This window comes from Staurois parvus, unplaced genomic scaffold, assembly GCF_062004578.1.
Source record: "Staurois parvus isolate SC_StPar_1 unplaced genomic scaffold, SC_StPar_1.0 ptg000719l, whole genome shotgun sequence".
In the NCBI taxonomy this organism is placed as follows: domain Eukaryota; kingdom Metazoa; phylum Chordata; class Amphibia; order Anura; family Ranidae; genus Staurois; species Staurois parvus.
The window spans coordinates 2,507,571-2,522,873 of record NW_028318515.1 but is presented as its reverse complement, the minus strand read 5'-3'; the positions used below and the strand labels follow the sequence as shown (position 1 = coordinate 2,522,873).

Below are 15,303 nucleotides of genomic sequence, written 5' to 3'. Positions count from 1 at the left end.
CTGTGTGTGTGTGTGTGTTTGTGTGTGTAATATATACAGTTGTGTTCAAAACAATAGCAGTGTGTTGAAAAAAGTGAATAAAGCTGAAAATCCTTCTAATAGCTTTTATTTCCATACACACAAATGCATTGGGAACACTACACATTCTATTCCAAATCAAAACATGAAGAAAAATATTTCAAATTTGTGTTGGTCTTCTAAAAAAATTGAAGAAAAGTAAATATTAGACTATTCAAAAAAATAGCAGTGTTTGTATTCTTCTTTACAAACTCAAACATTCACTATATAAACTGAAAAATGTTTGAAGATTTTGCTTTCCTTTGAATCACTTAATATTTAGTTGTATAAGCACTGTTTCTGAGAACTGCTGTACATCTGTGTTGCATGGAGTCAACCAACTTCTGGCACCTGTGAACAGGTATTCCAGCCCAGGATGATTGGACTACATTCCACAGTTCTTCTCTATTTCTTGGTTTTGCCTCAGAAACTGCATTTTTGATGTCACCCCACAAGTTTTCTATTGGATTAAGATCCGGGGATTGGGCTGGCCACTTCATAACGTCAATCTTGTTGGTCTGGAACCAAGATGTTGCACGTTTACTGGTGTGTTTGGGGTCGTTGTCTTGTTGGAACACCCATTTCAAGGGCATTTCCTCTTCAGCATAAGGCAGCATGACCTCTTCAAGTATTCTGATGTATTCAAACTGATCCATGATCCCTGGTATGCGATAAATAGGCCCAACACCGTAGTATGAGAAACATCCCTATATCATGATGCTTGTGCAACCATGCTTCACTGTCTTCACAGTGTACTGTGGCTTGAATTCAGTGTTTGGGGGTCGTCTGACAAACTGTCTCCGGCCACTAGATCCAAAAAGAACAATCTTACTTTCATCAGTACACAAAATGTTGCGCCATTTCTCTTTAGACCAGTCAATGTGCTCTTTGGCAAATTGTAACCTCTTCAGCACGTCTTTTTTTCAACAGTGGGACTCACAGGTAACTTTAGACCTTCTTTGATCTTCCTGGAGCTGATTGTTGGCTGAGTCCTTGCCATTTTGGCTAATCTTCTATCCATTCGAATGGTAGTTTTTCACTTTCTTCCACGTCTTTCAGGTTTTGGTTGCCATTTTAAAGCATTTGCGATCATTTTAGCTGAGCAGCCTATCATTTTCTGCACTTCTTTATGTTTTCCACTCACCAATCAACTTTTTAATCAAGGTACGCTGTTCTTCTGAACAATGTCTGGAACGACCCATTTTCCTCAGAATTTCAGAGAGAAATGTACTGTAACCAGCATGTACAACATTTGCTGCCTTCCTTCCTTAAATAAGGGCAATAATTGCCACCTGTTTTTCAAAGAATGAATGATCTCACTAATAGAACTCCACACTGCTATTATTTTGAACATGCCCCTTTCAATTAGTGATTCAATTACACAGAATCAGCAGCATGCATGTCATGACTATTGGGTCTGTTGGATTTCTATTACTCTACTACATCTGCTAGTAAATTATTTGCCATGTAGAAATATCATTTCTACCAAAAACAGTGATTGATCAGGTTATTGATGTCTTACAGCTATTAATTTGAACACAACTGTGTGTGTGTGTGTGTGTATGTATATATATATATATATATATATATATATATATATATATATAATATATTTTTTATAAACCCTAGTGTAATCCGTCAGTCAATCTAGTAGCTGTGATGTTTTATCTGCTGGACTGTTCATCTGTTTGTGTGCTCAGTACAAACTGGGAGGTGTGATTATTGGGGTAATAATTGTATAGCTAAACTGTGAGCCAAGTGTGGATTAAACGAGGCCAAATTCCACTTATTACTCTGCTCTTCCTTTTGGCACATTCTCACCATTTAAATATTTACAGCAATCAGCAGGAGTAGCAGCTCACAGAGAATATGTGAGTCTTTAAATCTGAGCCACATGTGTTCATATTTGCCGTAAGCGTTTGCGAGTCCTGCAGGGTCCTGAGCCTTATTTCATTGTGTTTAATGTTCTGGAACTGCTGTCATTTCAGTTATATACAGTATATTTTAATGTAATAAAATATTGAGAGACATATCAAACACAGTGATTTATTTTCAAGGACCTTTTTTGCATCATGACCATAGGCAAATCAGGAGGGTGGCTGCTTTGCTCAGTATTTTAATCTCAATGTGCTAAGAGTTTGTTTATATAACCTTATATAAGCATTTTGAATAATACCTGGAAGAATACAGGCAAGCTAGTTACTGTTTAGTGCATATAGTACACAACTTTACATTTAAGTTCATTTCATTAAAAAAGAAAACCATGCTCTCCTTTCTTGCATTTTCCAGCAAAATGCACTTTCCAGGGAGATTAATGGTGGCACCCATGCACACCAGTGCATTGCGGTAAAGCATACGTCGTTAATGTAAGCTATCACACATCTTATTAATTTTTAATAGGCTAGCAAAGTTCTGCAACATATTTAAAAATATTTTAAACACAGTGCACAGATGGTTTACAGCTACAGTCAGTGCCGTGACAAGGTCAGTCAGCGCCCAGGGCGAAGAAGCCAAACTGCACCCTTCCCTTCATTATGTGTGAGCTTAGCGGAAGCTACCCCCAGCAGTCATTCACTTGTTAAAATGTCTCAAAATGAGCTCACTGGTGCCCCCATCCATACAGTGTCCCAGCCCTTACTACAGTTTGGTTTGGTGTATAATACTGTAGATAAAGAAGAAATCTGGGCACATTTTTTACTTTCCCATGCAGTGGGGCTCTGCCCGCACTGCATGGGTTGAATGCTCTTTTTTGTCTAAGAGTTCAGAAAGTAAAGATATACTAACCTAATCTGCTGATTCTCCAAGCACAAGACTGGTCCTTGCCACTCCTACCCCCCGCAAGATAGAGGTCTTGTGAATGGGCTGTTCCTGACGTCATCACACCCATAGACCAGCTCTGGATGTGAGGATGGCAGGAACAGTCCACCCCTGGATGTGATGGAGCACGGTTTTCCAAAGGATGAGAGAAATGGGTAAGTATAGCTTTACCCTAAGCCTCTGAAAAAAAACGAGCACTTAATAAAAATAATATTTTTAACCAGAGTTTTTAAGGTTCATCACCAAGGGTGAGCCTGTTTCTAAAAGGAGTAGCATGTGGAGTGTGGGACGAAGGAAAGCACAGTGTGTTGATTACCTCAACTTGCGTGTGATTTGATACATTAGGAATTTAAAGCACTGGGATAAGAAGAATTTATGGACATTATTGTAAAGAGATTTATGTAATCTTGGACTCACTTTTAACCACTTGCCTACTGGGCACGTATACCCCCTTTATGCCCAGACCAATTGTCAGCTTCCAGCACTGTCAAACTTTAACTGACTATTACTCATTTAATTTCATAACTAACCGTTACAATTTTGAAGGCCCTGGAGTACCAGGACAATAGAGTTACCCACAAAATGACCCCATTTTGAGAAGCAAACACCCCAACATATATTCTATGAGGCATAATGAGTCTTTTAAACATGTCATTGTTTTCTACAAAACGTTGAAAGAAAATGAAAATGTATTTTTTTTTTACACAATGTTGTCCATTTATAAGATATTTCCAACACATAGCAATTATATACCAAAAATTAAAAACAAAAATAAAATGGTGTTGCGCAAATATCAATAGTACTAAGGGCACAATAATTCCAAGAGTGGGGAGACAGAAAAAAATAACCTCAAAACAGAGGTGATAAGTATAAAGGCCTGAATCCAGACCTACTTAGGTGCAATATGAATTGTGGCAAAGACAACGTGAGTAATAATCAGCAAGTTTCCAACATACCAAAAATTACACCCCAAAATACATTCTGCTACTCCTCCTTAGTATGGGGATACCAGGTACGTGAGTCTTTTCCAGAGCATGGCCACATAGAGAGCCCCAACATCCAAGTGGTACCTTTAGACCTTCTAAGGGCAAAAATTACACATCTAATTTCTTGACAACCTGTCATGTTTTTGAAGGCCGTGGAGCACCAGGAAAGTGGAAACTCCCACAAAATGACCCCATTTTGGAAAGCAAATACCAACTTATTTTTTGTGAGGCATAATAAGTCTTTTGAACATGTTGTTTTTTTCCACAGGTTTTTGGAAAAAGTGGAAAGAAAATTAAAATGTATTTTTTTAACACAACGATGTCAATCTATAAGATTTTTCTAACAAACAGCATGGACATACCAAGAATTACACCCCAAAATACAGTCTGCTACTCCTCCTGATTATGGGGATACCGCATGTGTAAGACCTTTTCAATGCCTGAACAGATTATGTTCAACATTGCAACAAGTGTAGCACAAAAATCAACACACACTGTATATTTATTTATTTATTACAGATACTTATATAGTGCCTTCAATTTTCGCAGCACTTTACACATATATATTGTACATTCACATCAGTCTCTAACACTCAAGGGGCGTACAATGTAAGGTCCCTAACTCACATTCATACATACACATACTAGGGCCAATTACTTAGGCAGGAGCCAATTAACCTACCAGCTTGTCTTTGGAGTGTGGGAGAAAACCGGAGTACCCAGGGGAAACCCACTGTATAGGAAACAATGTAAACAAAAGATTATCTGTGGTTTGAGGAGAGCATTGGTCCAGGTCAGTACAGGCAGCAGGCAGGAAGAAGGTCCATAAAAAGTCCAGGGTGAGTACAGACAGCAGGTAGAGATATGGTCAGCACAGCCAAAGCATTGGTTAAGGCAGCAGTCAGGAACATGGTCCATAAAATGTCCTGGGTCATTACAGGCAGTAGGCAGAGATATGGTCAGCACAGCCAAAATATTTGTCCAGGCAGCAAGCAGGAACATTTATCATAAAAAGTCCTGCGTCAGTACAGGCAGCAGGCAGAGATATGATCAGCACAGCCAAATTATTCATCCAGGCAGGAGCATCAGATTTAGGGCCTAGGTAAGGTAGGACCGGGGCACAGGGGTAGATGTTTTGACCCATCCAATCTCTTCAAAGCCTCTAGACAAAAACACACCCTGTTCCTGGGAATTACAAAACCTGGAGAAAACCAAAAACTGGTTTACTCTACTCTGAAGCCCCTCACATATGTGAGACCACTAGCTTAAATTCCACTACTACAGTAGCAGGGCAAGAGATCAATCCAATCGGCAGGCAAAAAACATGGTCGATTAACAGGCTGAGGTCTGTCCAGGAAGAAGGCATAAACCCAGTTGATAATCCAGACGGCAGGCAGAAGCATAGTCCATATACATGCCATGGTCAGTTTAGGTGGAAGGCAGAAATGTGGTGGATAAACAATGGAGATGGCAGGCAGAGGCATAGTCCATAAACAGGCCATGGTCAGTTAGGGTAGAAGGCAGTGGTGTGGTTGGTTGAGGCAGCAGACAAATGATCAGCAGAGATATTGAAAACGGGGAAATGACAAGCTGTTAGAAATATTGGCTACTATTTTAATGACGTGTGAAAACGTCGGAAGTAGTCTCCGATGCACAGGCCTAGTTTGGAGGGACACTGGGACAATGAAAACTAGTGTCTGTTCTAACTCCCCCTCTCCTGCATACCCAACATCTTTTTGGCATTGCTGGCCTGCTTCTGTTGGTAGAATGCTCTCAGGGAAGTGGCGCTCCTTTAGTCTGCTCACAGAATCGGAATGAATGCTATCTGAGGGGGGGAACCTTACTTTGGATCCTTGTAGATAAGGGACATGACAATTTCATCTGTAAATTTGAGAAAGATGGTGGATCTTTCTGTGGATTTGGTGTAGGTGACATAGGTATTATAAATAGCCAAATGAATAGGATAAATTGCAACTTTTTTTTAGACCAGAAATGGGACTTTCTTCTTGCTAAATAGGGCTGTAGCATCTAATCATTGAAATCCACCCCCCCCCCATGGCTGGCTCTGGTGGCACTGGGCCAGGTAGAATGCTGATGGTGACTGTAGGATGGGTACCCTGGAGATGGTGACTGCGTAATGGTACTCTGCTGATGCTGGCTGTGTGATGGGTACACTGCTGATGGTGGCTGTGTGATAAGTACTCTATTGATGGTGGCACTGATGGACGATATGTGACAGGTGCACTGCTGATTGGCACTGATGGGCGACAAGTGCACTGCTGAAGGGCGAAAGGTACACTGATGGGTTACAGGTGCTCTTTTGGGTGACACACAGATGGGCGACAGGTATACTCTACTGATGGCGGCACTGTGGCTGCGTTTGTGCACTGTGTACAGAAAGGTAACTTAATGTTATAGGATTCCTCTCCTCACACAAGATCTAGGTGTGAGGAGAGGAAGCTGGTAACAGCGAGTTACCACTCTGTGTTTACATTTGTGACCGGCTGTGATTGGACACAGCCGATCACATGGTTCTTTACCTCGATTGATGATGGGCTGTGTCCAAGGGACATAGTTCACCAGCGATCGCCGCGCACCTCTGGGGGCGCTCATGCGTGACTGGAGTGGGAGGACGTCATATGACGTTGTCCCAGAACGAGACAGCTCCAGCCTGTCTGTCATTTGTATATACAGCAGGCCAGAGGCGGTTAAAGAGTTATTGTATATTTGTAGGCACTTTAATTTTTTTTTATATATATTCTTATTTCAGTTTTGATGCCATATGGATATATTGCATGTTAAATGTTTTTTTATGGATGGGAGGTTAGCATTGCACTTTTTTATTTCTAAAAGTAATTCATGTGGTGCTGGCTGGTGTAATTATCTGTATCTAAGGACTTGTTCATATGTGTGTTGGTTATGAAGAATGAAGCAATGCTCATTAATGCTCCTATAGCATTTATTATGTGTGTGTTTGACATGTCTACATTGTGTTTTGTGAATTCTCTGCAAGATGGATTCGTATACTTTGATCTCTTTGATACTTGGCTTGGTCCAGCTCAACTTTGCAGGAACAAAGTGCTTTGCCACTAGCAATAATGCTTAATGCCTGTGCTCCTGTCTGGCACTGTCAGTATTGCTGGCTTGATGCTTTTCCCTGCACACAGAAGCAAATGGTATTCCCACATGGCTGCTGTGTACAGAACTGGACGTGGATGAAGCTGCTCTGTCCTAGTTCTCTTTTATTTCCCAGTGCATTATGGGATACAGAAACATCCACTGCCTCTCCCCCAGTGCCCAATTAACTATTTATAAATGCTTCACTAACACACCATGAATGCTATAGGTGCTATTACAGTGCCATTACAGGGCACTACCAATGAGATAAACGGAGGAGGCTGAGAAGTGTTGACTCCTCATGTAAGCAACAATTCTGAATAAATGCTGCATAAACACAGGGTATTGACACAAGTGTGAACTAGTCCTAAGTAAGTGAAGCACAGAAGGTTTTTATAGATCAATATTTTGGTGTGCTACTACACAAGTCAGTTATGGCATGTTGTGTTAGATGCTTTGGGGTGCTATTCATTTGAACAAATGCATTAATGCACCAGAATGTCAGGGTGTGAACCAATATAATTTTGTATACCCAGGGGCCAGACAGCATTACCAGATTTGTTACCTCCTTCCAGGTGACACTGCAATTAAAGTATACCTGAAGCCAAACTCTCTATATTTTAGGTGTTATCTAGAGAAGAGGTGTTGTATATGAGATTTGTTAATGCCTTTGTTTTCCATTGTAGATAAAGCATACATGACTTTACCATTGGAGGTTCAAAGATTAAGTGCAGAGCAAACGTCCTTTCCAACTTGGCCCCCTACTGCACTATACCAAGTGCCTGCCAGAGAAGTACTGAAGCCCCTTCCACAGCCTGAAGCTGCATCCCCATATAATCCCCAAGGTGAGAATCCATTATCTGTTAAAGTAGCCCTAAACCCTAACTGGATAAAATGTATTCACTAAAGTACCGTGTGTTATACACAATAACAATGTTTACCTTGTCTGTTGAGGGACACAAGAATTCTGAAACCATATACTAATTCCTGCAAGAGTGACAGCTACAGGAGTTAAACTGAAACCTACAAGATGCAGTGCAAGCAAAAAAAAAAACATAGGCTAACTCTGGGTATAACCCATCTTACTGCCAGCATGGTTCAGTTTTTTTTGCTATTGTATCTGCTAGGAAAATGGGTGTCTTTTCTTCAGATCCATTGATTCAAGACTTAACCTGTAATTTCTTCCAGCAGCTTTTCTTCAATCACACTGTTGCTGCAGGTGGTCTTCCCACTTTCTTAACAGCTATCCAGGTGTCCTCAACCTTGGCTTCCATACCTTTTCTGAGACTAGAATGGACATTGCCTGCAAGTGACTCTAGGGCACTGGGCTGGATTTGGGTGTTTTCCAGGCTGGTTTTTGGTTACATTACCTAAAGAGTGCTTTCCAGTTCCAGAACCCTGGCATGGCCATTAGCTTGCCCTGTCTCTTAAGAATCACTCTAATGAGCAGGCCATTCAAGCCGGCCTCTAGAAGCCCCCTCATTTCTATTAGTCTCTGGGCACCAAACATTATTATTATTATACAGGATTTATATAGCGCCAACAGTTTACGCAGCAATTTACAGCATAAGGGCAGACACTACAATTTAATACAGGAGGGATCAGAGGGCCCTGCTCATTAGATTACATTTAGTTGCCACTTCCTTCTGGCTTGCAGAAGAGATTGATAATGGGACAGAGTGATGGTGTCATTAGACTGGTGTCATTCAGTAAAGTGTTGCGCACTCCATGCTTCTTTTCCGTCAGACAGTCGGATCACCATCCGTTACTTCCCAGAAGTGTCCTTTTTACTTTACTCCATCCTCTATTTCCATGACGAGATTACGTATCATAGGTACTTCTAGGTATTTCTAGTGACCATATGGTAAAAGCACACTTTAACCAGTTAATTATAAGCATTGTACCAATAGCTTTTTTTCTTTTTTCTAGGGAATTATTTCCATATATATTTCAAATAATATATATTCCATATATATTTCAAATAAATATATATATTATATTTATATTCAAAATAAGGTGCCTAATTGTACCCAAAAGCAAAGAACGTTAGTCGAATGTGCAGGTACAATATGAGAACCCTTTGGCATGCAAGCATTTGTTTATGGAGAAGGGAGGGAGAGAAGGGTGTAATGGGTGCATAGCTTGGGAATGATATGTTAGAAAACAGTAGTGTTCAAATAACGATTCACAGTTTTCACTTGTTGCCTATAGTTGTTTCTGAACTTTAGGTATGATCTTTATTGCATACTCTCGTTGGTCCAACTTGGACTAATGTCAGTATGCATATCTCATACCTGAAGGGCCACTGGGGAAGCAATCACTGTAGTAGTTTTAGTCTATTCTAGTGATGGCAGTGACCTTCTGGGTCATTTGCTGAGCTGCTTACCCTCTGCACACTGACCACAGGGTGTCATTCTCTCAGCACCAGCCTCTCTAATTGGACAAGGTGAAGTTTCTGATGTCAATAGCCCTTTTCTCTAGCCTGCTCATGACTACTGGCTCCTGCTGTCTTGCTGAGGCTTCCCTGACTTTCCAGTCATCACAGGAAACAATTAACAGTGAACAATCTCCAGTAAGTCTGTAAGCTTGGAGAGGGGAGCAGCTGTTGAGTGTCATCCTAGGCTAGGGGGCTGTATGTTTCTATTGATGCACACAGTGTAGGGAGACACAACTCTAGTCCTTGCATGCAAGGGTGGTTCCATAGGATGCAAGAAGAAGGCACCACCCTGAGAAATGGAAGCACTCAGCTGCTGAAAGTGCTTACAAAATGGAGGGTTTACTATCACTTTAAACATTCATTAGTTAGCAGACTTTGTCCTTTGAAAGCAGACGGTGCTACAGATTTTTCTTAATCCATGTTGTTTTTTCACACAGGTCAGTCAGTGCCACTAAACCTGCATGAAGGTTCACGGACGTTGGCACCACGTATCAACAGCATATCAAACCCACCTCCTCTTATTTCCTCCAGCAAACACCCAGCTGCTATTGAAAGACCCATGGGCTCCATATCTCAGGTATGCAAATTGGAGCCGCAAGGCATTTTGAGTAGTTCCTCACAAATGTTCGCCATACTTTATAGCCAGGCATTTATTTCAGCAGTGCTGCTTCTTGTGTTGCCTCTCCATATTCAGCATGCTCATTGGACAATGAATCCAAGTCCCGAGCTCTGCCCAATGGGCAGGAAGTTGGCTGTAATGCCTGGTACACAGTCAGATAGAAGCCGGTATTAGCTGGTTCAAGAAAAACAAGCTGACTTTCAGACCATGTGTGCAGCAGCCTGTCGAGCAGAAGCCAGCCGACCATCCCATCTTCTGTAGAACAGGCATCCCAAAAAAAATGCCAATCGGCATCCTGTAATTTGTCGCAGCCAATGGCTGAGAGCGCTGACTGGTGTGTTCTGGCGGGGGCATTCCCCCTGTCAGAAATCAATAGCTCAGCATGGAGATTTCTGTACCAACATTGCAGAATTAGTACAGAGACCTCCTAGCAAGCTTTTTTTTTTTTTTTGTTTGTTCATAGTGTGTACCAAGCATAAGTATAAACCAGAAAACAATCAAGTAAAATTCCTAGCGGAGGTGTGTGTCAGTGAACGGAATGATTGGCCAAAACTGCAAATCCTTTTGCAGGGACAATAGCGCTTGTGTATTTCGCTTTCTTTTTTTCTTTTTTTTTTTTTTTTTTTTTTTTAAGTATTTATAACTTATGTTGCATTTTGTATGTACTGGTAACAATTTAATATATTAAAAAAATGTTGTCAAATATTTGTTGTAATGCCATAAAATATCAGGAAATGCCAAAAATCATTAACTTGTTTGATTCAGAAAATATATATTTTGGGAATGTTAATGGCTTTTGAAATCCATTCTGGTGTTCTGCGTTTTATTGCTTCTTGTAGAAACAAAATACTAAACTTTACAGATAAAATGACAATTTATGATTGCATCTTATTAATCCTTCGATGTAATGACTGCATTCGTTTTTTCAGACATTTTTATTTTCACCTGGTAATTGTGCCAATGACACAGTTTCTATGCTCAGTATTCTAATGCATTTATAGAAGTCATAGACTTCTGATATATATTTACCTTTGTTCATCTCTATTACATGGGCGGATTGTGAGATTATAGAAGAAAGATGAGATTATTTTTGTTTTAAGTGCAGCTCACAAGTGACAAAGAAGCTGCATTTCTGGCAAGATCAACAGGTATTTTCTGTACTTGCTGAAAATGTACATAGCATGAAAAAAGAAATGTAGTGCAGCCACTACATCAACTGGTATACTTTACTGTACTGTAATATTTTACATTGTTGTTCCTGGATTTAGTTATCCTTTAAAGTTACGAGTAAGATACTGGTAAGAAATATTGAAAACAAACAGAAAATGTCATTTATTCTGTTTATTGGGGTAATAATTTTGGTAGGGGTTAACAGATCCTTGTGTCATCTAATGTAATTTGCTCTATAATGTCTTTTATATCATGTTTACAGTTAACAATGTCTCTATTTTCAGGGTGTTCCCATCCCACTTCATTCTCCATACAGCTCTGAACATGCAAAGGTCCCTGTGGGGTCCATCACAATGGGTTTACCAATGAGTATGGACCCTAAAAAACTGGGTGAGGAGCGTAAGTTCAAATCTGTTCTGTCCTGTTATGTTTGTGCTCACTTAGAAAAATTATACATTGTTTCATGTGTTACAGCTACATGTATGTTGTCAATTTTTTCCTGTTTGCTTATTGCCTTCTCTTTTAAAAATGTCAAATGTGTTATTAAATTATTCTTTTTATGGCACTCAAATGTGTCCATAGTAACCCTGCCAGTTAGATGCAGAAAAAAATAACTGTCCAGTATAAACACAACATTGTCAGCAGACCAGGTCACTGACCTTCTTCTGTGCCTGACTGAACCACGGTGAACTCCAGTTCCCTTTATAAAGCAAAGTTCACTTATGATGACAATGTGTCTGCAATCTTGTCATCATCCATGACATGTCTTGTTGCCTTTAGCACACATTGACTGGAATGTTTCAACTATAACTAAATGTGAACAGCTGTAGCTCAGTACGGAGATCATAACTCCTCAGAAAGGTCATGAGAGATGCAACTCTCCAGTCCTGAAATTGTGTCTCTCTTCAGGGTCCCAGGAGCATAGGTTGATGTTTTTATTAAACGACATATTCTGGTAAAGGTTTTCAGTGGTGGCTTTATACAGTTTGTGAGTAGATGCTGAATGATTAATCACTAGTGCTCTTAGCGGGTGTGCTCTACCAAAAATCCCCTATGTAGCTTGGGCCTTTGAAGTTTGGTCAAATATGTTGCCAGTCTTCCTGGGGTGTATGACAGATACATAATTTTTTCAACAATGACATTGTTCCCTCTCTGATAAGCTGCTGCCATTGTTCTACTCCCAGCTCTGCCCTTTCCTTTATACAGAATGTTTGACTTTACCAAGCCAATCTTGCAGGTTAGGGCTTTTCTCCACTCTTCTTTGTGCCTGTATGCCCAAGTGTCCTCCTAAATCTGGACAGACCTACACAGACTTTACACCAACATTCTCTATTAACATTCCAATCAATCAGTCTTGTATTAGTGTGTGTATGATCAATATTGCCTAGATACATAGTGTACTAAACACCTATCCATTTATAAAAATGTAATTCTTTTTTCAAAACAAAATGTTCTTGTTTTTTTTAGTTATTTTTGTGTGTTTTCTAACCATACATTTATATCGTTGAGTTTTCTCTTATATGTTTAAAGCTGAATTCTAGGTATGATTTTATTGCATAGTCTTGTTGGTCCATTGTTGTCATGAAGAAAGGAACAAACCTGAGTGGTATTTATTTTTATACTTTGCTACATTTTCAGAAAACATTATTGGGAAAAAGTCACCTGAATGTATTTCCCATTCCTCTAGCACAGTGGTCTCCAGTCTGTGACCCTTAAGCCAGATGCCCTTTGCTTGCCCTCATCTGGCCCTTGGAGCACAATTACTCCCACTGATATAAGTCACTTTTGCTCCCATGGACACCAATGATGCAGCACCATTCCTTCAACAGACACCAATGATGGGGCATCATTTCTCCTAATGACACCAATGATGGAACATTATTCCTCCCACTAATACCAATGATGGAACATTATTCCTCCCACCACAAAATAATGGGACACTATTCCTCTTCCTGCTGACGCTTTTTTTTTTTTTTTTTTAACTCCCACTGACCACCAAGTCTGATGTCAGGGCATATTCATTTCCCATTGGCCACAATCCAATCCCCCTAAAGTCTAGAAGACCGTAATCTGGCACATTATTTAAAAAGTTTGGAGACCTCTGCTTTAGCATGTAGAAAAAAGGGTAAAAAAATAGGTCTGCTCTATCGCTATTTCTTTTAAAAATAGCATCATTGCTGGGAAGCTTTGAACTGTGAGAAAAACTTTTTGATGCAATTTTGTTTCTGTTTTTTTAACATGCCAGATGCTAGGTGGAAGACAAATAATGAGCTGGAAAAGCTCAGAATACATATATACAGTGTGTGTATATACTGTTACTGTGTGTGTGTATGTATATATATATGTGTGTGTGTGTGTGTATATATATATATATATATATATATATAAAACTAAGTATCACTAAGTGGCATATCGGCATGGGTGCCACTCCACTTCCTCAAACTCAATCTTTCCAAAACTGAGCTCTTAGTATTCCCCCCAGCCTGTGCCGCCTCCCCTGACTTCTCCATCAAGATCAATAATATAACCATCAGTCCCTCCCCTCATGCCAGGGTACTAAGTGTAATCCTAGACTCCCATCTGTCCTTTCAGCCCCAAATCCAATCACTGTCCAAATCTTGTAGACTTCACCTCTGCAACATCTCCAAGATACGCCCGTTCCTAACCTCGGAAACCACTAAGCAACTTATTCACTCCCTTGTTATCTCTCACCTTGACTATTGTAACTCCCTCCTCATTGGCCTACCTAATCGCAGGCTATCCCCTCTTCAGTCTATCATGAATGCTGCTGCCAGACTCATCCACCTTACTAACCGTTCTGTATCTGCCACACCTCTCTGCCAATCCCTCCACGGGCTTCCCATTGCCCAACAGATAAAATTCAAAACATTAACAATAACGTATACAGCCATTTATAACTCTGCTCCAAATTACATCACTGATCTTGTCTCTAAATATCACCCAAACCGTACTCTTCGCTCCTCGCAGGACCTCCTGCTCTCTAGCTCCCTTGTTTCCTCCTCCCATGCTAGTCTCCAGAGCTTCCCCCATCCTCTGGAACTCTCTACCCCAATTTATCAGACTATCACCTACTCTGCTCACTTTTAGGTGATCTCTGAAAACCTATCTCTTCAGGGAAGCCTATCCTGCCCTCAGCTAATACTGGAATCTACTACTCCTCCTACCAGTCCATCCCCCACAGTTACTACCTTTTGTACCACTAGCCCCTCCCTCCTAGATTGTAAGCTCCAAGGAGCAGGGCCCTCAAATCCCTCTTGTATTGAACTGTATTGTTGCTGTATTGTCTCCCGTTATATTGTAAAGCTCTGAGCAAACTGTTGGCGCTATATAAATCCTGTATAATAATAATAATAATAATATATTTATGACATGTCCTACCAAGCATTGTTTATGTGTACTGTTCGCTAGACCCCAGCCCCCATATTAACAAAATTTGTTTAGAAGGTGACTATAAAACAAAAAAGGGCTGCTGAAGTTTTGCTTCTTGTAATCACATATCCCCTACTTGCTGTCGCAAAGATTTATAGGCAATACTTTTTTTTTTTTTTTGCATTTAGCAAGGGAGGGTTATAACCCCTGTCAGAATGGAAATCTGTGTCCCATTGGGGAGATTTCCCTTCACTTCCTGTCCCACAACCAAACAGTGAGAGTAAATTTCTGCAAATTAAGAGAATTCCTTGGGGACCACTAGGTCCCTGGAACTAGTGTCCCCATCAGAAGATTTCCCCTCTGTTACTTTTCTGGGGACAACCCAAAATTTGGGGTTTTCTTTTACTTTCACTTTCGGTGATAATGGTAAATAAGACAAATATTTATTTATTTATTACAGGTACTTATATAACGCCATCAATTTACGCAGCGCTTTACATATATATTGTACATTCACATCAGTCCCTAACCCTCAAGGAGCGTACAACCTAAGGTAAATAGAGAGGGTGGATCTTCTTAACAGGGGCACACAAATAAAAACTGACAGGTGTTCTAACCTCTCTCCACTCTATACAAAATTAAAAAAGAGTTTTGCTTTTATTCATACTTGAACAATAAAGCAGCAGCACATTGAAGGGGATCAATGTGGA

The 15,303-nt window shown here is 40.2% G+C and overlaps 1 protein-coding gene across 21 annotated transcripts in view; it reads left to right on the top strand.

Moving 5' to 3' along the window:
• The window catches only part of NCOR2 (nuclear receptor corepressor 2), a 708,717-nt gene that overhangs the window by 620,143 nt on the left and 73,271 nt on the right, over positions 1-15,303 (top strand). For 15 of the 21 annotated variants that reach the window (XM_089653697.1, XM_089653690.1, XM_089653696.1 and 12 more), the window contains 3 exons: positions 7,664-7,822; positions 9,852-9,991; positions 11,488-11,602. In XM_089653697.1, coding sequence (XP_089509823.1) covers positions 7,664-7,822; positions 9,852-9,991; positions 11,488-11,602 — 414 coding nt within the window. The remainder of the gene's footprint in view (positions 1-7,663; positions 7,823-9,851; positions 9,992-11,487; positions 11,603-15,303) is intronic. The other 6 variants (XM_089653704.1, XM_089653692.1, XM_089653707.1 and 3 more) reach the window with 1 other exon arrangement.